The sequence below is a fragment of the Astatotilapia calliptera genome, chromosome 1, assembly GCF_964374335.1.
Source record: "Astatotilapia calliptera chromosome 1, fAstCal68.1, whole genome shotgun sequence".
Lineage (NCBI taxonomy): Eukaryota > Metazoa > Chordata > Actinopteri > Cichliformes > Cichlidae > Astatotilapia > Astatotilapia calliptera.
The window spans coordinates 2598972-2621528 of record NC_137422.1 but is presented as its reverse complement, the minus strand read 5'-3'; the positions used below and the strand labels follow the sequence as shown (position 1 = coordinate 2621528).

General features: G+C 41.1%; 2 protein-coding genes and 1 long non-coding RNA gene across 7 annotated transcripts; 2 read left to right on the top strand and 1 right to left on the bottom strand.

The window, feature by feature from the left end:
- Positions 1–3059: 3059 nt before the first annotated feature.
- On the top strand, positions 3060–14954 carry LOC145428719 (ankyrin repeat and death domain-containing protein 1A-like). Of its 3 annotated transcripts, XM_080301323.1 has the most exons (9): positions 3060–3211; positions 3296–3394; positions 3864–3962; positions 4062–4160; positions 7848–7943; positions 11141–11333; positions 12961–13092; positions 13741–13865; positions 13932–14954. In XM_080301323.1, the coding sequence occupies exons 2-9, from the start codon at positions 3302–3304 to the stop codon at positions 14001–14003; spliced, it is 909 nt and encodes a 302-aa protein (XP_080157449.1). In that variant the 5' UTR covers positions 3060–3211; positions 3296–3301; the 3' UTR covers positions 14004–14954. The 3 variants fall into 3 exon arrangements, with proteins under 3 accessions (XP_080157449.1, XP_080157446.1, XP_080157450.1); XM_080301320.1 differs by having other exon boundaries at positions 3061–3211; positions 13741–14954; XM_080301324.1 differs by lacking the exons at positions 13741–13865; positions 13932–14954 and adding an exon at positions 13287–13465 and having other exon boundaries at positions 3061–3211.
- Positions 13763–16235, bottom strand: LOC145428726 (uncharacterized). Its single transcript, XR_013909037.1, has 3 exons — positions 15468–16235; positions 13932–15156; positions 13763–13865 (listed from the first exon to the last, which is right to left on the bottom strand). It is a non-coding gene; the product is annotated as an uncharacterized LOC145428726 (long non-coding RNA).
- A 1530-nt stretch (positions 16236–17765) lies between these two features.
- LOC113007910 (uncharacterized) lies at positions 17766–20547 on the top strand. Of its 3 annotated transcripts, XM_080300218.1 has the most exons (5): positions 17766–17852; positions 18600–18635; positions 18776–18875; positions 19198–19293; positions 19774–20547. In XM_080300218.1, exons 3-5 carry the CDS (start codon positions 18792–18794, stop codon positions 20104–20106), a joined length of 513 nt encoding a protein of 170 aa, XP_080156344.1. In that variant the 5' UTR covers positions 17766–17852; positions 18600–18635; positions 18776–18791; the 3' UTR covers positions 20107–20547. The 3 variants fall into 3 exon arrangements, with proteins under 3 accessions (XP_080156344.1, XP_026000746.1, XP_026000745.1); XM_026144961.2 differs by lacking the exon at positions 18600–18635 and having other exon boundaries at positions 17771–17852; XM_026144960.2 differs by lacking the exon at positions 17766–17852 and having other exon boundaries at positions 18543–18875.
- Positions 20548–22557: the final 2010 nt, after the last annotated feature.

Below are 22557 nucleotides of genomic sequence, written 5' to 3'. Positions count from 1 at the left end.
TTATGGCACAGGCATGTATGTGCGGCTGTTAGTGGCACGGGGTCAGTGTTCACTGAAGATGTGGTTGCTGATAGAAGTTATAGGGTGAATTCTTAAGTTTACAGCCTTATACTCTGCTAACATTTAGCCAACTGCTTCAAAACTCTCCTAGTGACTAACCAGAGCATGCTGTTCATTTTCTGAAGATGAAATTGGAACAGCCTGAAGACAATCTCAGGACAAAAACCAACCTCCCAGGCTGCAGGAGACTTGGGGTGGGTGAATGACCTAAATAAATATTTTAATAGGTTTGATCAAACGCCCACCACAGCATCGTCCCCCCTGCTGCAATCTCCTTCATCTTCAGGGACCGCCTGTCCTTCATCTCAGGACTTCACACCTCTCAGCTCCCAGCCATCACACCCACCCCAGGCTTCTGTGGACTCCAACATACACACCCCTCCCCCAAAATCCACTCTTTCTATCTCAGCACTTCAAGTGAGGAATGAGCTTCGCAAGATCAAGGTGCAGAAGGCTGCAGGTCCAGATGGCGTCAGCTCCAGGCTCCTGAGATGCTGTGCAGATGAACTGTGTGGCATCCTAGGATATCTGTTCAACCTGAGCCTGTCACTGGGGAAAGTACCACAGCTGTGGAAGACCTCCTGTGGTACCGCTACCAAAGACCTCCCGTCCCAAGGACCTCAGCAGCTACAGGCCGGTAGCCCTGACATCGCATCTGATGAAGACCCTCGAGAGGTTGGTTCTAAACCATCTGCGCTCCCTGGTGAGGTCTTCATTGGATCCGCTGCAGTTTGCTTACCAGCCTGGCATCGGGGTGGAGGACGCCATCATCTACCTCCTGCACCGAGCTCTGACTCACCTGGAGAAGCCTGGAAGCTCTGTGAGGATCATGTTCTTTGATTTCTCCAGTGCTTTCAACACCATCCAGCCACGACTTCTGAGAGACAGGCTGGAGCTATTGGGAGTGGACCACCACATGTCCCAGTGGATACTGGACTACCTCACAGGACGTCCACAGTATGTGAACATCCAGGGAGTGGACATTGAGATAGTGGACTCTTATAGGTACCTGGGTGTTCACCTGAGTAATAAACTGGACTGGAGTCACAACACTGATGCTCTTTACAGGAAGGGTCAGAGCAGACGCTACCTGCTGAGGCGGCTGAGGTCATTTGGAGTCCAGGGAGCGCTTTTAAAGACCTTCTATGACTCTGTGGTGGCATCTGTCATTTTTTACAGTGTGGTTTGTTGGAGCAGCAGTTTATCTGCAGCTGAGAGGAAGAGGTTGGATAAACTCATGAGGAAGGCCAGCATCCAGGTAAGGAAATTTCAAAAAGTTGATTCTGTTCATCTGGATGTAGTGTTTTCAGTGGAAGAAATGTTTTGTCACTCATCCAAGGCACCTAAAAAAGCTCCAGCCGATCCAGGAAAGAAGGTGAAACTGCCGTCTAAGCAAAAACCCTTAGTGATCCCGTATGTATCAGGAGTATCAGAACAATTGGGGCGATCGTGGCTCAAGAGTTGGGAGTTCGCCTTGTAATCAGAAGGTTGCCGGTTCGAGCCCCGGCTTGGACAGTCTCGGTCGTTGTGTCCTTGGGCAAGACACTTCACCCGTTGCCTACTGGTGATGGTCAGAGGGCCCGGTGGCGCCAGTGTCCGGCAGCCTCGCCTCTGTCAGTGCGCCCCAGGGTGGCTGTGGCTACACCGTAGCTGCCATTACCAGTGTGTGAATGTGTGTGTGACAGGATATGTAAAGCGCTTTGGGGTCCTTAGGGACTAGTAAAGCGTAAAGAGCCCATACATCTCTATGACAACCGTGTGCCCACCCCTGAAGCCACCCATTCTGCCATCCCAAACCAATCCCACCATCAAGAACAGCGTCCCACAGGGAGCAAGGCTTTGCAAGCCATAGACCCAGATGAACGGATGCCCCCCAGATCCAGCACCTCTGGACAGGGTGCAGGAAACAGGGTTGTTATAAAGGGTTTAACAGAAGTGTTGCATTAATTGTTTAGGAATTATAGAAATTTTTATACTCTTTTAAACCTTTGAGGCTCAAAAGCATTTGGATACATGGCTGCCAAGCAGTTTTGTGGCCATTTAAGACTTTTCCCATAATTATTCTATCAGTAATTAAGCAGAGATATAGAGATAAGTGTTGAACTTACATTTAGTAGATGTCCAGTGAAACCCTTTGTATGAGGTCCAAAGAGATGCTGACACAAGCGAAGGCTAAGATTGAACAAATTACAGAAATTGTAATTGCCAAAACACTTGTGTACCTAACTGTGTGTTGTGTTGCAGACCAGAGCAGCCTTATGATGTCCAGAACCTTAAAGAAGGGTGAATCCTATCAATCAGTGGGTCCTGCCACTGAAGCATTTTTCTTGTTTTCTTTTTAGCCATCCACTCACCCATTCAGGGTCATTGATGGGCTGGAGCCTATCTCACCTCCATGGGGAGAGATGCAGGGTATACCTTGAACAGTCTGCCAATCTGTTACAGTGCTAACACAGAGAGGCAGACAACCATTTACACTTGGCATTGGGTAGCTGTTTACTGGAACACTTAATATGAGTTTTAAGGAGATGTTGATGAAGCAACAGAAGCCATCATTAAATGAAAAACTAAATAAACATATCAGAGAGAGATTAAAAAGTTTTATGAGGAGCCAAAATAACATTTGGGACATTTTCAACCAGAAGGAATATACTAGCCAGCTCAGACAGTTTACAACAAGGTGTACACCACTGGTTACGCTCAAGAACAGGAAGAGCAGATTTGAATTTGCCAAAAAATAAAAGAACTTTCACAGCATGGGGAAAAACTATTAGTAATGTTAGTTTATGTGGTTTCCTCAGTAAACTGGGTGAGGTAGCTGACTCCTAATCACAGCGATTTCTCTAGTTTCAAGTAGCCTGGCCCTTTGACCCAGGACCTGTTGGCCTTGCAAGACCCTTCTAAGCAAAAATGATTCCTACTCACCAAACTCTTGGGATCACTCAAGCATTTTGAACCTGAAAAAACACATTTCTTCATGCTTGTGAATAATAAGCTTTAAACTGTAAAAACCTTTGACCTTGATTGTACCTGTTGTATTGTGTTGTTGTAGGATGATCTCACACCATTGCACACGGCAGCTGACGGAGGTCACTATGAATGCGTTAGACTTCTGCTGGATTCTGGCTGTAATGTCAATGCACAAACTAATGTATGCTTGTTTACTTAAATATGCAATTCAAGAGTGGGTTGGCAGTGTTATTTTCATGAATTAATATTTATCTTCTGTCTGTAGAGAAAAATGAATGCTCTCCATTATGTGGCACAGCATGGTCATGACAGAGAGGCCAGCTTGCTGCTGAAGGCAGGAATCAATGTAGATGCTATAAACAATGTAAGCACTGTTAGCTATCTCCGGAAAAAAAATTATTATGATAATTCTTTTAAAGTACCCATATGCAAAAGAAATAGAAGAAATTTATAAAAGACTTGCATAAGATTTGGCTTACTTCATATAAGGCTTATATGATTTACTCATGAAAGTGGCCACTTTCTCATTACTTTCATATATTGTTTTAGTAAGTATCCAAAACAAGTTTCATTTATATAATTTATCAAAGCATCTTATATCTGTTTTCACTCTTGTATGCTTTTCACACAAGTTTCACATAACACAAAGCTTTATAAGATTTATATATATCTTTTCCATATGGGTATTCTTACACAGTGGTATGTTAGCATGTTAGCATTTTGGTGCATAAAATGAAGAAGAAATCTAAAATTAGGCAGTAAACACTTGTAAACGTTTTAAAAGTTAATATCATAGAGAGCAGCTTTTTAATACCTGTTTCTCTTTGAAACAGCAACACTGCACACCACTCCACCTGGCTGTTTTCAACAATCACACAAAAGTTGTACGATTGCTTATCGATGCTGGCAGCAACCTGAATGCCACTGACATTGTAAGTACAAAGTTCCACAGCCACATGAACACAATGCATAATAAAATGTCCTATAATACAGTAATTTTACTTAATGGTTGTCTGTCATGTGGGCGACAGAGGCAGCAGACCGCACTACACATTGCCTCAGAACATGGCTGGCATGACCTGGCTGAGATGATGCTGATTTCTAGAGTTAGTCTCAGTCTAACTGATAAGGTACCACACACAGCTTCACACAGAATATTATGTACACTGCTCAAAACAATAAATGGAGTACTAAAGTCACACATCAGACCTTAAAAAATATTCATGTTACTTTGACATACGTTTTGAAATTCATTGAAAACAAGAAGGGGTCAGGGGTCACAAAGGTCAGTGAAAACCATAATCATCAGCCTTTTGAAGGCTGGATGAGATGGTGGTGGGGGGATCTCCTCCCAGATTTGGATGAGGGATTCAGGTGTGTGAAACATGAGGGCCAGGCAGTGACATCAGTGTCTTCATGTTTGCAGTTTGCATATAGAGCCAACAGGTCTGTGGATGACGCCATCAACATGGCCCTACACTTCATCCTGCAGCATCTGGACTCCCCAGGAACCTACGCCAGGATCCTGTTTGTGGACTTCAGCTCTGCCTTCAACACCATCCTTCCAGACCATCTCCGAGACAAGCTTTCCCAGATGAATGTGCCTGATCCCATCTGCCGGTGGATCACTGACTTCCTGACGGACAGGAAGCAGCACGTGAGGCTGGGAAAGAATGTCTCGGACTCCCGGACCATCAGCACCGGCTCCCCTCAGGGCTGTGTTCTTTCTCCTCTGCTCTTCTCCCTGTACACCAACTGCTGCACCTCCACCCAACAGTCTGTCAAGCTAATAAAGTTCGCAGATGACACCACCGTCATTGGGCTCATCTCTGACGGGGATGAGTCTGCCTACAGGAGGGAGGTTGAACGTCTGGTGACCTGGTGCAGCCACAACAACCTGGTGCTGAATGCCCAGAAGACAGTGGAGATTATTGTGGGCTTCAGGAAGCACACAGCCCCACTCCCCCCCATCATCCTGACTGACACCCCCATCACCTCTGTGGACTCATTCCGCTTCCTGGGTACCACCATCACCCAGGACCTGAAGTGGGAGCCCACCATCACCTCCGTCATCAAGAAAGCCCAGCAGAGGATGTACTTCCTGAGGCAGCTGAAGAAATTCAACCTGCCAACACGGACGATGATGCAATTCTACACTGCAATCATCGAGTCCATCCTCACCTCCTCCATCACCGTGTGGTACGCTGGAGCCACTATCAGGGACAAACAGAGACTGCAGCGTGTTGTGCGCTCTGCTGAGAAGGTGATTGGCTGTAGACTCCCATCTCTGCATTACCTGTACATCTCCAGGACACTGCGGCGTGCAGCTCGGATCTCAGCTGACCCTTCTCACCCTGGACACAGTCTGTTTGACCTGCTCCCCTCAGGCAGGAGGCTCCGGTCCATTCGCACCAGAACCTCTCGCCACAAGAACAGTTTCTTCCCCTCTGCTGTGGGACACATGAACAATAACCACATGACTGTCCCCGCCACTAACACATGACCCTACGCTGTGTCACTGCATCATTTCATGTCTGGCACTGATCACCACCTGCACTCATGTATATATCTTTCTACGTAGCACTCATAATTCTTACTCTCATGTATATATCTCATGCACATATCTTTCTTTCTACATAGCACTTTAATTCTTATTGTCTGCACTGAAGCACCGCAGCAATTTCCTAATGTTGTAAACCTCAACATCTGGCAATAAACCCATTCTGATTCTGATTCTGATTCATCATTATATAATTGCCAGGTCACTGGGTATTGCCCTGCAACACAAACCCAGGACCGAGTGCATTAAGACAAGCTCTGAGGATTTCATCCCAGCAGTACAGGGTACTGTTGGCTAGCATGGTTAATGATAAAGGAGCTTTACACAACATAATTTACCAATTCAAACCTGCATACACGCAATTCTATCTAGCATTCACACTGCGATGAACTTTCAGCTCTGGCCTGTCTCCTACTATCTGCTCCTCACTCTTCAGACTGTGCTGGGAAACACAGGCTACGTCCACACTAAAATTTGAAAATGGCGTTTTTGTCTGAAAACGCTCCGCGTCCACACTATCGTTTTCAGTCGTTTTCACAGAGTTGTGCGTCCACATTGAAACAGCCGAAAACGCTTCCGTTCCAGTCCTGCGCATGCGTGAAACGCAAGAAGATTCGGCCTGCCTCATTTCCGTCTGCCATTTATTTACTTTTCCGGCTCTTTGAAACGTCGCGGCAAATGTTGAGGAAAAGCACCGAGTTTTTTAAATGGACTAACAATGAGCTGGAGTTGTTGCTGCGAGTAACACAAAAGTACAAAGTTGCAAAAGCGAGTGAGAGTTAAAGAATTTGAAGAAAAGCTCTGGAGCACGTACAGACTGATATTAATCTTTAATAGCGCTGTCAAAACTGAGAGCAAACAAAACAAACGCTGTATAATGCCCTCCGCTATCTTAGTTTGATTGGTCACATGACTGCATCACATCACTAAAATGTGTCATCGTTTTTGAAAAGGCTCGGGATTCGCTGTCCACACTGCAACACGAAAACGGCTTTGGATAGCGTTTTCAAAACGCTGCGTTTTCCTTCACCGAAAACGGCGTCTCAGTGTGGACATGGCCACAGTGTAACCTGGATGTGCTGCAGGTACTCTCTCATCAAACCAGTACTGACGAGGATATCAAAAAGCAATTCTAGGAGAGAATAATGGTCTGTCCCATCACCTGCAGAATCATTTACTTTATGGAGATTGTCTTGGAACTGTAAGAGCAGTTTGGCGAGGAAGAACAGCTAGCAGGTCCAGCGAGCATGTGGTGTGGAGGTTAGCTGGATAACTCAAAGTCAGTCAGTTAAATCGAACAACACATTTATTTGATGTTAGCAACATAAGACCATACAAGCCAAGTCTCCACGGCTCTACTCTGTCCGTACGTACATGTGCGGAGATGGGTAGTCACCGGCGCCAGCCCGTTACAAAGGTATGGTTTCTCTCAGAACAGACACACAAGCATGTAATGGCTGCCACACTATACTCACACACCCACTACGAGACTCCCCCAACTACTACAGTTGTTAAAAGTCCGCTTGTTCATTGTAACTGTTTATACTACGTTACCCATGATGCACCTCGGTATCTGTACTTCCGGTTGGGAACGTGTTCAGCGCAGTTCTGCACAGATGAGAGGTGTGTCGGAGGATAACGTATTTACTTGCATTCCTGTATGACCACACACACCCATATACACACTCACACCCCCTTTACCTGCATGTGAATACTGTAATGCCTCCCTACCAACGCTGTACATCCTGTTGATGTCATCTGCCACCTCCTTAGTAAAGTAGGGCAACCCCCTCTAGTGGTGCTATAACACAGTAAGGTTTGTCTTGGAACGTCTTCAGTACACCTGTTTGATTTGCACCAAAAAAAGGTGAAATTAATTGATTCACTTACACTTCCGAAGACGACAGCTTGATATCCGTAAAGTTTAACTTGTGGTTGATGATCAAGTGTTCCTTTACTTTTTTGAGCTGTGTATTTCACATTGTACACTAACAAATAAAAACAGTTTTCAGTTGGTGCATTGATCCTTCTATATCATATTAATTAAGATCTTTGTTACGCTAGTCTTAAGTAGAATATTTATCTTTTTTCACACCATTTGAAACCTTGATGCGTAGTTCACTTTTTCTTTGTCCGGACAAAGTTAATCTTGTAGCACAGCATCATGATAACTGTTTTAGTATAGATTCAGATCTATGACACTCATAGCTGTGTCTTCTAACAAAGCAATGCTTTTCTGGCCATCTAATGTACACAGCAGGGAAAAACATGTCTGGAAGTGGCAGCAAGAGGAAACCATGTCGTCCTGGTGGACATGATAATTAAAGCTGACCGTTTTTCTAAATGGGAGAAGGTAAGTGTTGCTAACGCTATATTAATACTAAATACACTCTCCTTATATGAAATCTGTGCTCATATTCGATAAATACATTTTCACTCTTTTCCAGCGTATCAGCACCCATGTCCTGTTGAGTTTTTCACATTATATACATATTAATTGTTTTGGATTTTGTAATAAAAAAAAAATCCTGGCATACAGGCATAGTTATAAAGAACGAGAACAACTCAGAGCATACACTATGACTAGGTCTCCAAGATGCTTAAAACATAAGAAATCAGGAAGGGGCATGTAAAGGAATTTCTTTTACTTATGTATTAATCACATTATTTTATTGTATGATGCCTTGGTGCCACTGGATTTTAACATGTCTCACACTCATACAGTAAGACAAATGGTGGGGGTGTAGTAAGGAAGTTGGGGGAAGCAGACGACTCCACAGGAAGAGTCTTTTGTGTCTTTGAGGACTCTGGGAGGCAGCAAGGGAGTGTGAAACAGCTGTGTACTGCCTTTTGTTCCTGGAGATATTTAACTGAGAGCCATGCTGGGCTCAGACTCTGCTGACCGTCTGTCCCGCGGTCATGCAGGGACTTCATCAAGCTTGGTTGTCTGTTCTTTGTGTGTTTGATTAAAGAATGTTAGCTACCGCTCACCGCTCGTCTGCAGGCTTTATTTAAATGGAAAACTTCCACAACAGCCAACAAAAAGCTTTTTGCTAAAAAAAAGATTCAGAGCAGAAGTTTTTTGCACTGCATTTTAAAATGAAAACATATTGCATTTATTTACAATTAAAGACACAGAGCAGAAAGTGTGTTACTGTTTTACATCCACAGACACACAAGAAAAGAAGCAGGCAACATGAGGTCAAGTTATGGCAATTTTATTTGTGCATTTCAGTTTTTAAAAAACAAGCAAACGTCCCAAGAAGAAGGATGGGGTGAAAGAAAGGTGGAGATTTTAACATTAGGAGGAAGAAACTATTGATGCTGCTGAGTCAGTTCTTTCTCAGCAGTCTGCTCCAGAATCCCCTCCTGTCCTCGGCTTGCTTTTCTTTTTCTTTTGCCTTCAGTTCGTTTAAGGTCTTGTTGAGCTGCTCCTCGGCATCTTTAAATTTTTCTTTCAGCTGCTGTTTGGCCAGTTTCCCTTTGTGTTTGAGGAGCTCTTTAGCTTCCTTTTTGTGCTTTCGCATTTCTTTCAGTGCGTCTTTGCAGTCTTTCTTGGTCACCGTCATTTCTTTCTTGAATACCTTCACCTCAATTTTCTCTTCTGCAAGTTCTTCTTGTACTTTCATCAGTTCCTTCTTCATGTTTTCATTGTGACTCTTTGTATCTTCCATTTCTTTCTTTGCTTCCTGTATTTTCATTTTCTCTTCCTCCAACACTTTTTGAGCTTCCAACAATTCTTTCTTCAAATTTTCAATCTCATTTTCTGCCTCATCTTTACGTCTTTTCTCCTCTTCAAGTTGTTGCTTTACATGCAGTAATTCCTTTCTTAGTGTTTCAGCTTCAGCTGTTACATTTGCAGCTTCTTGAGTTGCCAACTGCATTTTCTTTTTTCCCTCTTCAAAAGCTTCCTGCACCTCCTGTAATTCCTGCATCACATTTCCTGCCTCCTTCTTTGCAGTTTGATATTTATTGTTGGCTTCTTGTGCTGTGCTTTTCTCTTCCTCCAATGCTTTTTGAGCTTCCAACAGTTCTTTCTTCATCTTTTCATTCTCCTTTTCTGCCTGTTGTTTTCCCATTTTCTCTCCTTTAAGTTTGAGACCCACATGCAGTAATTCCTGCAATACTACATCAGTTTCAAACTTTGAATCTTTAGCTTCTCCTCTTGATTTTTCTGCCTCTTCTTTTAATTTGATATTTTCAGCCTGTATCATTTGAAGTTCTTCTTGCAGGTTAATCAGCTGTACTGAATTGTGAGGTGAAGCACTCGCCGATCCTCTTCTCGTTCTCCCCTGATTCATTTTGGCCTTTTAAACAAAGGAGCCAACGTTTTGTAGAGGAGTGAAGTGAAGTTTTCGATGTTTCTTCGTCAACTGTCGTTTGTCCTGCACAGAGATGCTGCTGTAGATGTGTCTCTAGCTGTGTCTGGATACAATGAAACATGCTGGAACTAAGTGCTTGTGTTGCACAGTTCTACTGAACATTCCATTTCATGCATGCTCCGCCCACATGGTCAGGAATGTCAGGTGCTGCATCGCCAAAGGCTGCTCCCGTTGCCTAGCAATAACAGCTGTTTACTTTTGGGGTCTGGTTCATTATTTAATAAAGAAAACATGTCCAAGTATTGGGTGCTGAGGCTCAGCGCATATTCTAGCCTGCTGTGTGGGTGGGCAGCTAGAAATCACTGGTGGGCAACATGAGTGAGGAGAAAACTGGAGCAGCCAAGCAGGGAGCTGCAGGTTGCTGGTTTGAGTCTCTGTTCAGATGCTGGTGTCTCCTCTCTCTGAGATGTCTGCAAACAGTCCCAGATAAAACAATAAGGATAATAAACAAACACGTGACTAAAATAACAGTTATAACTCTGATGTGTTTCATGTGTAGCAGGATGGCCTCTATACAGCAGTCGCTGCAAGCATCCACATCGCCACACTCACTTTTCTTTAAGCAGGCGTGCTGGGCTCCTCCTAAGGAAAGTTTGAAACTTCATTTCCTTCATGCTGGTGAACTTTTTACCAAATATTTCCATCAAAGCTTCTCCATCACTGACAGGGATTGTTTGGATCTTCACACTCATCTCCACCAACCCTAAAAAATGAGTCTCACTTTGCTCATATAATGCCAGGAGTGTCTCCATATTCCACAAAAGTCTGTGCAAACATGTAACACTATCCCATATTCATATGAATATTATTGATATTATAACAAAAGCTGTCACCAACACAATTGTCACAAGTGCTTTTTTATTAGTTATTGCAAATGCTTGATTGCAGTTCTTGCTAGATGACAAAACCACGTATTAGGTTTAGAAGGAAATGACTTTTGGAGGTAGCAAGGGAGTGTGAAGCTTAAGGTGTAAAACAGCTGTGTACTGCCTTTTGTTCCTGGAGAAGGTATTTAACAAACCAGCTAAGTATCTTGTAAATTCTTTGTGCTAGTTTTAAAAGCAAGAGGTACTGAGAGTTTGTTTTCTTTGTACATCATATGCATAAAACGTGATAACATCCTTTTAACTTCGAACGACTCACAAAACTTTCTCCCTGTTGAATTCAGGATCACGGGGGATGTGAGCAGGTAAGAAGACCTCTGAGCTTCAAACAGGACCATCAGCCAGAGACACAGCACTTCCGTTCTGTCTTATGGACCCTCGCCACAAAGCATCTGTGTTATGGGGAGTGGAAGATTCTCGCTCAGCATTGGGACTTTAGTGAAGCACATATACAAGCTATAGAACAACAGTGGACAGGTGAGCAGTGCTGAGTTCCTAAAAAAATTATTGACAGTTTTATTGCTATTTTTATTACCTTTTTTGTACTTGTTGGGTTTTTTCATATATATATATATATAAATCTTTACACAGGAAATCATACAAGTTTGAAAAACTGTAATATAAGGCCTGTAATGTCCAGAACCATAGAAGCACTGTTTCATGGGTCCAGTGATTTTATTGAAAATAAATTCTCAAATTTGGCACTGACTGATTCACTCTACAGCATTCTGAGTACCTGAGGTGATTAACTCTGGTCTAGGTCAATTTTAACCCAGATCAAGAATTCTTTCTACAATTCTACTACAACAAATGAACTACAGATCTATTTAGAATATATGGATAGTCTGACATGAGTAAATGGATGCTTAATCCTTAATATTTCAGAGAGCAGATGGTGTTGTTTTTCTTTTGGTTTTTTTACAACATCACTTTTTTGTAGAAAAACGTCTATTATCATACAATATCTTGTCTTATAATGATGACCTGAAGCACAACTACAACTGCCTATACCTGATACCTGAATCTTGGTTAACCAGAGAGATAAAAGCCAGGAGAATAAACCAGATGTTCTCCACTGAACTACCCAAAGTATAGTCTGAATGGCAGCAGAACAAAATGAGAACAGCCCCGCCAACGCTGGAGACAGAGCAATACTGAAGAGTATATGTAAGAAGGATGCAACACATAACAGAAATGCTCAGTGCCTAGTGGATCTAAGAGCAGACTGCAACAACCTCCCTGAAAGGATCCAGTAACCATCACAGTGGCAGACATGTCAAGCAGAGGGATTGGACAGCACCATTCCCTGCCATGTTTAACACCTACTGGATAGGGAAGCTAACAAGCTAACTCCATTAGCATCCTGCAGCACAAATGAACCAGGTGCTAATGGTTGAGACCCACCCGGAATGTCTAACCGAAGGCTGTCCTGATCCCCAAGGATCCCAAGAAGGGGCCGGTCCCATCCAACTACTGGCCAATAACTTGGCTAAACTGCCCACCAGATTGCCCTCCTCCTGAATGGTAGATACTGTACCTCCGTCCATCCAAACCCACACTTGTCCTTGTTGGACATAGTTGGATATAATTGCTAATCTTTCTCTTTGGGTAGATTGGTCCTCCAACCAAGAGCAGTCTCTCCAAGATGACAGCAGTTTGCAACATGGATTGTAATAAGTTTTTCAGCTTTTGTACACTGTTGCAAGAGTTACATTCTGGGCACAGCTTTTTTCTTTAATTCCAAATGCCAGATCTTTGACACCTTGCTTTTAAACTCTATTTGACTTTTAACCTGTTGAACCTTTTTTTTTAATTTAAAGTTGAACTTTAAATAAAATATTAAATTATATAAAATAAAATATTGTTTCATTTTGTTGGAGCACTTAAAATGTAAGATATCAGGATGTCATTCAGCTTTGCTTACTGGCCAAGTACCTCGCTTGCTTAACGCTGGTCTGTGGTTACAATACAGACCCAGTGGACTATATGAACTAGTTAGTTACTGTGATTCTATAAATGTTCTGATGGTATAAGAACTGTCTACAGTGACTGTGTTTAACTAAAAGTTCAGATGGATAATGCTTGATATAAATCTAAATTGAAGGTAAGAAAAGCTTCAAAGATCATGGTCACCGGATGCTGTTAATCTGGCTTCATGGAGTGCTCGTAGCTGGAGAAAACCCTACCAAAGGCCTCTATGAGGGGTTGGTGGAAATCTCCCGGACAGATTTGGCAGGTGAGCTAATCAGGGAGGTCACTTCCTTTCACTGGTCAGACTATTTGTCAGTTTTAACAGTCATACAATATTAGTTAACAATATTTCTCCACAGAAAGACCAATAATGCCGTAAGACTGTTTTTCTGTTTGTTCACTGGAATGTGTCTACTTTTTTTTCTTTTCTCTGTTTTCCTCTTCTGGTTTGTTATCCAGAGTTCATCCGACAGAAGGCAAACTCCCAGACCAGCTCTCCTAAAATGTGCTGCGTAATGTGACGGCAACAAGTTTATGCTTATCATCGAGCTATTGTGTTAGCTTTGTTAAAACTTTCTTTATTTAAAGAAATAAAAATGTTATTTTCTATAAATAAAATTACATGATTTGAATTGTGAGTCACATAATGGTTTACATTTTTTAATGAAAGATAGGTGTGTAGCAGCCAGGGGAAAGTTGCTCTCTATTTATTTCTTTTTTTTTTGCCGTGCAATTTTGTCAGGTTTTCTCTACTGCAGCACTTGAACTGTGTTTACCTAGAAGGGCTGTAACAACAGCCTTGCACTGCTGCAGATTTCCATGTGCTGCATCCCATGCCAGTTATCCACACACAAAGAAAGGACAAGACAAGCTGCCCCTAACCTACCCAAAATGCCCCACGCCTGCTGCTTAGGTGTGGGATTTTGCTTCCCCCAAAGGTCCTTGAGGTTCCTGAGATTCCCTAAAGCGCAGATCGTACCTCCCAACATGGGCCAGCTCGCTCCACATGATAGTGCATCCGAGGAGGCGTGGACCCCCCTGCGGAGGCGTGGACCCCCCCTGCGCATGGAGAGACCAAACCATGAAACTGGCGACTCCGGGCACTGGTGCTCCATACTCCTTGCAGGCCCCCTGCATCCCAGACCCCAAACCCCAAGACCCTCACACCAACACTAGTTCACTGGATCTAAGACAGAGCCCAGCTCCTAACAAAAAGCGCCCCTCACAATGATGCTTTACAACACTGCATCTGATGTTTTGTGTTGCACTTGATGTTGTAAGGCTTGGATGCAGCTGCTTGGCCATATAAACCCATTCCATGAAGCCCTCTATGCACTGTTGTCGAGCTAATCTGTAGGCCACATGAAGTTAATATTTGCCTCTCTGCCCTTTGTCCTCCCCTCAAACCGGCTGTCACTCCCTAAGCCGTGGTCTGCTGGAGGTTTCTTCCTGTTAAAATGGAGTTCTTCCTCCACACTGACTCCAGGTGCTTGTTAACAGGGGCTCATCTTACTGTTGGGGTTTATTGTAGGGTCTTTATCTTAAACATAAAGCACCATGAGGCGACTGTTGTTTGGATTTGGTACTGTATAAACAAAATTAAAGTGACAGTCCAAAATAAAGTCATTTTAATGAAATTCTTATTTACTCATTGTGAATAAAGTACAGCAGTACATAACACATTTGATTGATGATTGGTGGTTGATTTATTTAAACTAATATAATCATCCTGCTGCAACCAGGTTTCTGTAAGTCAGAGTAAATCAATTTGTTGATCAATTATTAATTCTTGTACTAACAGAGAGAGCAAACCCCAAGTTAGCAGTTCAGTCAACAGTAAAGCAACATGGAGCGAAGGCGGTGTGCATTTCACTTACTCTTTTGACTGGCCTTACTCTTACTTTGAGGAGAGTAATACTGGGAAAATAATATTGTTTTTCTCACTGAAAGCCATTTCCACTCTGTTTGACTGTTACTTAAGTAGATTAACCTTTGGTTTTATATCTTTTTGTCAGGAAAATACTAGTACAAGACTGAGTTCATATCTTTACTTGTTAAATGTGTATTTTTGACCTGTAGACTTGTAGGATTTGTGGAATAAAGAAACAAACTTACTAGAAATGAAAATGAATGTTTATTTTTGTTCATTTTTTAGTATTTCATACAGCTGACTAGCAATTACACAAGCGTGATTGGGATTAAGTCAACGGACAGGTGAAAAGTATAGACAATGATACATTTTCATTTCTCATTTTAAACAAAGCTATTTCAGGCAAATTTGAAAAGCATAAAATTCAAGCTGCATCAATCTCTCCCATCTCTTGGTTGTCTGTGGAAACAGAAAGAAGATGTTACACATATGTAGTATCTGCACAAAAAAATCACAAACACAGGCTGTAAATTGAGGAGATGTGTTCGTCTGGTGTTCTGGTTTATATGCCTTTCACTCATCCCAGCTACATGCTTCTGACCCTGATCAATTAAAATATATGACATTTCATTGTTTTTTGTTTTAAACCAAATGTTTCCACTAAAGTTATCCTGACAAAGCTTTAATTGGTAAAATAAATGTATAGGAACATGATTTTCTATTATAATGAAGTAAACAAAATTCGAAAACATCCGAGCTTATTTACTTACTTTTTCTAGAACAACTTGTTCCTTTGCACAGGTATGGGCACATTTGAGCCTGTCAAACAACAAACAGAGAGAAATCTTTAAACGCTGCTGCATTTCTTTAAGACACCACATGAACATCTGAGTTTGATGAACAGTTTGATGTACTATATCTATGTTGGTGTTTACTAGTCTCCATGATTGTTCTGTGAAACTAGTGGAGGTAGAAAAGTAAGCCGGGGGCTGAGCAGATAGGTTGAAAGAATTTAAGGTCTTCAGCACACAAAGCAGATAATTAAATAAGCATGCTCTCATGGTTATGATATTCTGAAGCATATTATTATCTATAGACAATAATACCAAACAGAAATTGCTTCCTCTTCCCTCCATTTTGCATCACCCAATGTCAGTTTTGTGTACATATTTGATCTTCAAACACGTTTTACCCCAGTGACGTTGGTTTTTCTGCTTGTTTGTTAACAGGATTCCAGGTTTTTGTGCTTGTCCCAACTTTTTCTATTTATATAATTATTATTTGAGGAGGAGACAGCTTCATAGTACAGTTACATTTTGTTTGAATTTTGAAAACCTCTCAACCTTTAAGCACAAATGGGTGCAGTAGTAGGTTTGGAAACTAAAGGTGGTGCAGAAAAACGGCAAGTAGACTGGCACTTATACAGTGTTTTTGTGCTCTAATTGAGCACTCAAAATTCTTATTAGCCAGTCGCACAAACATTCATGTAAATGCTCTTTCTTATACTTAAGTACCAGACACACATTTGCACAAATTTATCAATAACGACTCAGAGTTCAGTATCTTGCTCAAGGTCATTTCAAAATACTTCTTGGTGTTGTCTCAGTCTGGAGTATCACTTCCTGTTCTATCTTACAGTGGTATTTTTGCATTGCTTATCTGCGTAGCCAATTTAATTAAAAACTTATAGATAACGTCTTATTTCATAGTGTAATCTTCCTGCGCTTTATCCAAAGCACACTCTGTTGAATCACCCACTAATTATATTTACAGTGTTCAGTCACTGTGTCTTTAGGGATTCGCTAGCTTAGCATTAGCTCTTCACCTGTCTCTCCTACTCTTTCCTGCTCAGATGTTTAGTTACCCCTTGGCCTACTTTACTAATAACTATACTTGTTATAAATGTAGCTTGTTTGTAGCTCCGGAGGCCCCGTCAGTTCTCTTCCATCGGATTTTCCCGAGCAGTTGGGAAAACATGATTGCTGAGTGATGGTGAGGAGGAAGCGTAGTCCTAAATAGAAGCCCCCGGTACACTACCAACCCAACCATGTGTTGAAGCATTTTTCCCCACATGGCGACACACCTGGAACATCTATACATCCATCCATTTTCTTCAGATTCTCTGGGGCCGGGTAGCAACCTAAGCAGAAAAGCCCAGACCTCCCTCTCCCTAGCTCAGGGGTGGGCAACTCCAGGCTTCGAGGGCCGGTGTCCCTGCAGGTTTTAGATGTGTCCTCGAACCAACACAGCTGATTTAAACGGCTAAATTAGCTCCTCAACCTGTCCTGAAGTTCTTCAGAGGCCTGGTAACGAACTAATCATGTGATTCAGGTGTGTTGACCCAAGGTGAGATCTAAAACCTGCAGGGACACCGGCCCTCGTGGACTGAGAATGCCCACCCCTGCCCTAGCTGCCTCCTCCAGCTTGTCCAGGGGAACACCAAGGAGTTCCCATACCACCCAAGAGATATTATCTAGAGTTGGATGTCTCGAGACTGGTCTTGGTCTCGAGACCACTTTTACGTGGTCTTGGTCTCGACTGACTTTGGTCTCGGTCTTGGTCTCGCTGTTTCGGTCTTGCATTCTCAAATCGACATAGTGTTCGGGAGATTTGGAGTCAATATTAAACCCAAAGTACTTACTAGCTAACTGACTGGATGCCCATTAACCTTATAACTCCTGTTGTGTGTGTGTGTGTGTGTGTGTGTGTGTGTGTGTGTGTGTGTAAAAACTGAGATGTTCAGAGGTCTTGCTTCATGGTATCGAACAGCCCGCACAAAACAGGTTCTTTATGTTTTAGTTTAAGTGCTGATGTAAACCACAATGTTCAGCAAACACACTGTAAACCCCAACAGTCCACCTGACTTATAAAGTTTGTGGATACAACAATTAAAATGCGTCACAAAGTTGAAACAACTTAAAACTTTTCTGTTCTCTTAACGATTCAAACAGTTATAATTGTACATGGCTTAGAAGTTAAGAGTAAATACTGCTTTTTTAATTATGATTTTTGAGTAAATGTTTTTTTTTCGAGCTCCGCATTTGTACGTCATGACGTCATGACGTTTTCTCTCTAACCTGAACGACGTTGACAGAAAATTCTGTTCAATATGGCTGCCCTTCTCGAGCGACCGGAGAGCACATTTGGAGAAACTTGTAAGTAAAACGGAACCTTCGTTATGTTTATTTTTTCCGTAAAAAAGCAAGTATATTAATATGTTGCAGCCATTAACTTGTTTTTGAATGCGCTGTTGTGTTAAACAGCACAGACCCAGGTAGTGAATTGTTGTTCGCTGTTGTTCGCGCTCTTTTTCAAACCGATGATATCGTCAGTTTTACAGTTTTAACCGATTAAAACACAGTTTTAATAAGAATTGCACATAAAGAAAGTGTCTTAGTGATATTTTAACGACCCATTGCCAACGCAAGAAAGTTGGCGTTTTTACAACAGCAGCCTCATTGTTCGGCCGGGTTTTTTTCTTCTTCTCATTAGCATCATTCAAAAGTGACTTAGCTAGCAGTGGCAACTTCTATCTTAAGCAGCAGCCTGTAAAAGAAGTAGTTTGTAAGTAGAAGTTCTGTGTAATATTACAAGTATCTCACTGATGTATTATGTACTATTGCATAACAATGTGTCTTTGCAAAGATTTATCCCGCAGTTTGGCTTGGTTTTTTAAAATAACTGCAGTGTAAATTCATATGTATTCTGTGCTTTTTTTTTTTTCTTTTTTTTTTTCCAACTTAACAGAATTTATACATGGTGAGACAATGTTGATTATATGGTAAAAACTTAAAACTAAAAGAGGGTTACTGTTTACCATGACTAAATGGAATGATGGCCTGTGACTTTGTAACATCTGAAATTCTTACCTATGTTTTGGACTGTTGGATGATCGGCCATAGAATTCAAGACTGCACTCAAAGTAAACAGCAGTAATTGTAAGGTTTTTTTTTTTTTTTTACCATGCTAAGTGTTTATTTTGTCATGAAATGTACAGTGTACTTTTGAAATTTTTGAAAGCTGTAATGATGGCTGAGTATATAATTATCACTGACCAGTTCTACGCTGAACTTGACAGACACACACCACGACTTATGGCTCTATACAGACAGAAGGCTGCACGGACTGGCAAGATATCAGAGGCTCTGCGAACCATCCTGAATCATTATGATCTTCAGGTGAATATTGATAATGATAAAATTAACACAAATTAAAAGTTTCACTGATAAAAACTCAATTTTTCCTTGCTTTGAACATCTGTGTTTTATACAGATTACAGCTCTGATCTGGTATGTTACTTTAAAATACTGTGTAGGATTTTTGTCAAATGAGTAAGATACAGACTCTTTGTCATAAGAGACAGAAAGGTTGTGTCTTAAAAGAAATGTCTCCAAAATTATGTAGAGTCACATGTCATGCAGTTTCATAAACATGTATTCTCCCCAAAAGAATGACACCTGAAAACTTTGTGTTCAATGAACTTTTCTTTTCCCTTTTTAGGAGGCGCCTGATATCAACGTGAAACGCACTGCAGTGCTTCGTGCCCTTCCTGTATACCTGCGGGAGGAGGACCCAGAATTCTTTAAGACATGTAATGTAAGTGTATTTTTGCATCACTTAAATTCTGCCAGTGAGATAAAACACCATGGATTTTTTTAAATACAATTTAATACCCTAGCAGCTACCAAATTGTACAAGCAAAATACCCTCTCTTTAGAAAACCCTCACACACACACACAGGGTCAGGAGCAGGGCACAGGCGTATCACAGCACTTCGGCTATGCTGCAGGTGGCCCCAAAAACAAGGCTGAAGTCAAGATTTAGTTTCTTTTTGAGATAAAGTCATAAAATAAAAAATGACTTCTTTTTTTTTTTTTTTTTTTAGAAAAATAACAAACATACTAATTATGTAATGCAAGAAGCTAACGCGTTAATGTACATTTTTCAAAAAAGTAGAGTACCCTAACCCGTTACAAAGTAACCCACTACACTGCTGAATTTTTTTGCTAGATTACAGGTCTTGCTTGTCACATTCTCTCAAACCAACCTTACTTATTGATACTGTGTCTATTCCAGGCGGACACATTGGATGAGTCGACCCTCATTGACACTCCAGTTGCCCTTCTCACAGTGGTTACCGACGGCGCTTCCCAGACCAGTCCAGTCCATTTTACTTCCTCAAGCATGGCCATTGTGGTGGAAGGCGACTTGGTGATGCGTGATATTCCCAGATTTGCAGATGCATTTGCCTTATTGTTTGGCTTGATCTATGCTCTGCATTTAGACTACCCCAGGAAGCTCGTTCACACATTTACCTTTGTCCAAAAAATCTTCATGGGGCTTGTTGACGGCAAACCTCTGAAACCCTGCCTACATGCTCTTAAAAATGATTTGTTGCTGAAAGAGTAGTTCTGGAAGGAATATAAGGCAATGTTTGTTAGGACATGCACTCTGTTACTGAGCACTTTGTTTTAAGCACTTTATTTAAAGCACTTTAAGTTTACTACAGACTTTGGGTGGATTTAACTCCATCAGTTTACCTAACTTTGCTCTGGTTATTTGGAAGATGATCATCTTTATTTGTACCCATTTTATAAAATTGTTTTTCATTTCTTTTTCAAACAAAAGTGATTAGTATTTGACTTTTTATTTTGAATTTATGTATTTTGAGAAAGATGCAATTAGGACTGATGTTGTCCTTTGTGATTTTATAAAAAGATACATGTTCTACATTGAATTTATAATGCTCACTTTATGGTGCCAATGTCCATGTTAGTGGTTTTATAAAAACACTAAGTGATGTTTTTACATTTCCATAAAAAATGTTAAATAAACAAAATGTAAAGTAAATGAATTTCTCTAATTTTTTTTACTAGTCTACACTCAAACATTTAATAATAAATTTCTTTTAATTAATAATCATATAATTTGCGTTTAGTTTGTAATATAATTGCATTGTGTTGGATCAAAATAGTAAACTACAAAAAACACAAAAATATTAAAATTAAAGTATATAGTTTTTAAGTAAAGCTCAATTAATAAAATAAAAATATAATTTAAAATTTTTAAGTTAACAATAAATACAAATTTTGAGTACCCCATACTTAGAAAAGATGAGTTTGTGTACTTAAAACTTTTGAGGTAATCAGTTTCCACAAATGTTTTAAGTTCAGTCAACTGATTCGGGTTTACAGTGCATCTATCAGGTCATTGGACTGTATTTTTTTAAAGCTTAAGTATGCACACATGGGATATATTAAAAACTGACAAGCCGTTTGAACACATGATGTGAAATCACTTCATTAACCTGCTGGATTTGCCAAAAGTTCAAATATTTATACTACTTTGGCACATTACTCCTAACTTATTAAGTGGCTCTTAGTGAGGGTCATGATAATCAATTCAATTGAGCAGAAGTGACATTCTTACTTCGATTCGTCCAAATTCATGTGAGTTTCAGTCTGTTCAGCCTGTTTCTGTGTAGCACCAAGCAGCAGACCTAAACCTGGATGTGCTTCTGGCTTCTGCCTCTAATGAAAACGGATGAGTGTAAAATGCAACCATTGTTTGTAGTTTGCTGCCACCTACTGAGTGAAAAAAGAACTGAAGCTGTAAAAAGTCAGTATTCCTAATGATAGGCTTCGTTTTGTTTCAGTTTCAGTTCACTATACAGCTCATCAAACTGTTTTCCCTTTACGTTTTGATATAATAGCTTTTTAGTACTACTGAGACACATACTGCCTTTTCCTTCTGTCAGAGTAATATTTTCTTGAGCTGTGTAACTGGATTGTTCAAACATAGAGGTAGTTTGGATTCACTGACACAGGAGCCATACGCCCTTTCTGCAGTTTCTATGCTTCCTTAGCTCGTTTATGTCGCCATTGTTAATCCTGTCCTGTGCAAACAAAAGCTCAAGCTACACTTGTCTGACTGACAGAAGGTTCAAGAGAAGGACATTTGCTCTCAACTCTTTCCCTGTTGAAATGTTATTCCAAGGAAGTGAGTTTCCTACAGGGTATGGAGGGTTAGTATGTGTTAATGATTTCAGTGTCATGCAGGGGAAAGCAGCATTCAGTGGAAGCTTCTCGGTGACTGTTTTAAATCCAAATATGACCCTTATTTGTGGCGCATGTTAACATACGGTCAGCTCAGGAGTTAGTATCAGTGATGTGGTTGTCACGAGGTTGCGCACAGCATCACCGGCAAGAGGGCTTGGTTTGAGAGGTTTTTGGCATCTGTGATGTGATTTACAACCATCCACTCATGTACAGCAAGAAGCCGCACTCACAACCGTGGGCATCAGCAAGTTGGTGAAATTTAAACAAAACAAAACAGCGTTACATCCGAAACTCTCTTATTGTACCCAAAATACAAATTTTAGTGATTACATGTGGCTTCATTAATTATGTTCAAAAGGATGAATACATAACGCAAGTAATAACTTTATGATCAGTCAGTGAATGAAGGAGCTCAAGAGTGCAAATATAGTTGCAATAAAGTGACAAATATGCCCTTTTATGTCAAACAAAGACCGAAATAAGTGGCATCAGTGTGAGGATGAAAATGAGCGATCCAACCTCACACTGCAGATATCAGGGCAAAGCACAGTGGGGGGGTTGCAGTCTGCACGCACAAGAGGGCTAACAACGCTGTGAGTGACGGAATCCACCCAAACTGAGGAACAGCTTCTTCCCCAGAGCTGAAGCCTGCACTGTTTGCACTATAATATAATATAATATAATATAATATATCATGTTGCTATTTAATGTTTTTTGTTGCAGCTGCTCTGTGAGCCAAGCTTTCGTTGTCTAAATTCAATGGCAATATATCTCTGCACCACACGATGGCGATAGATTCTCA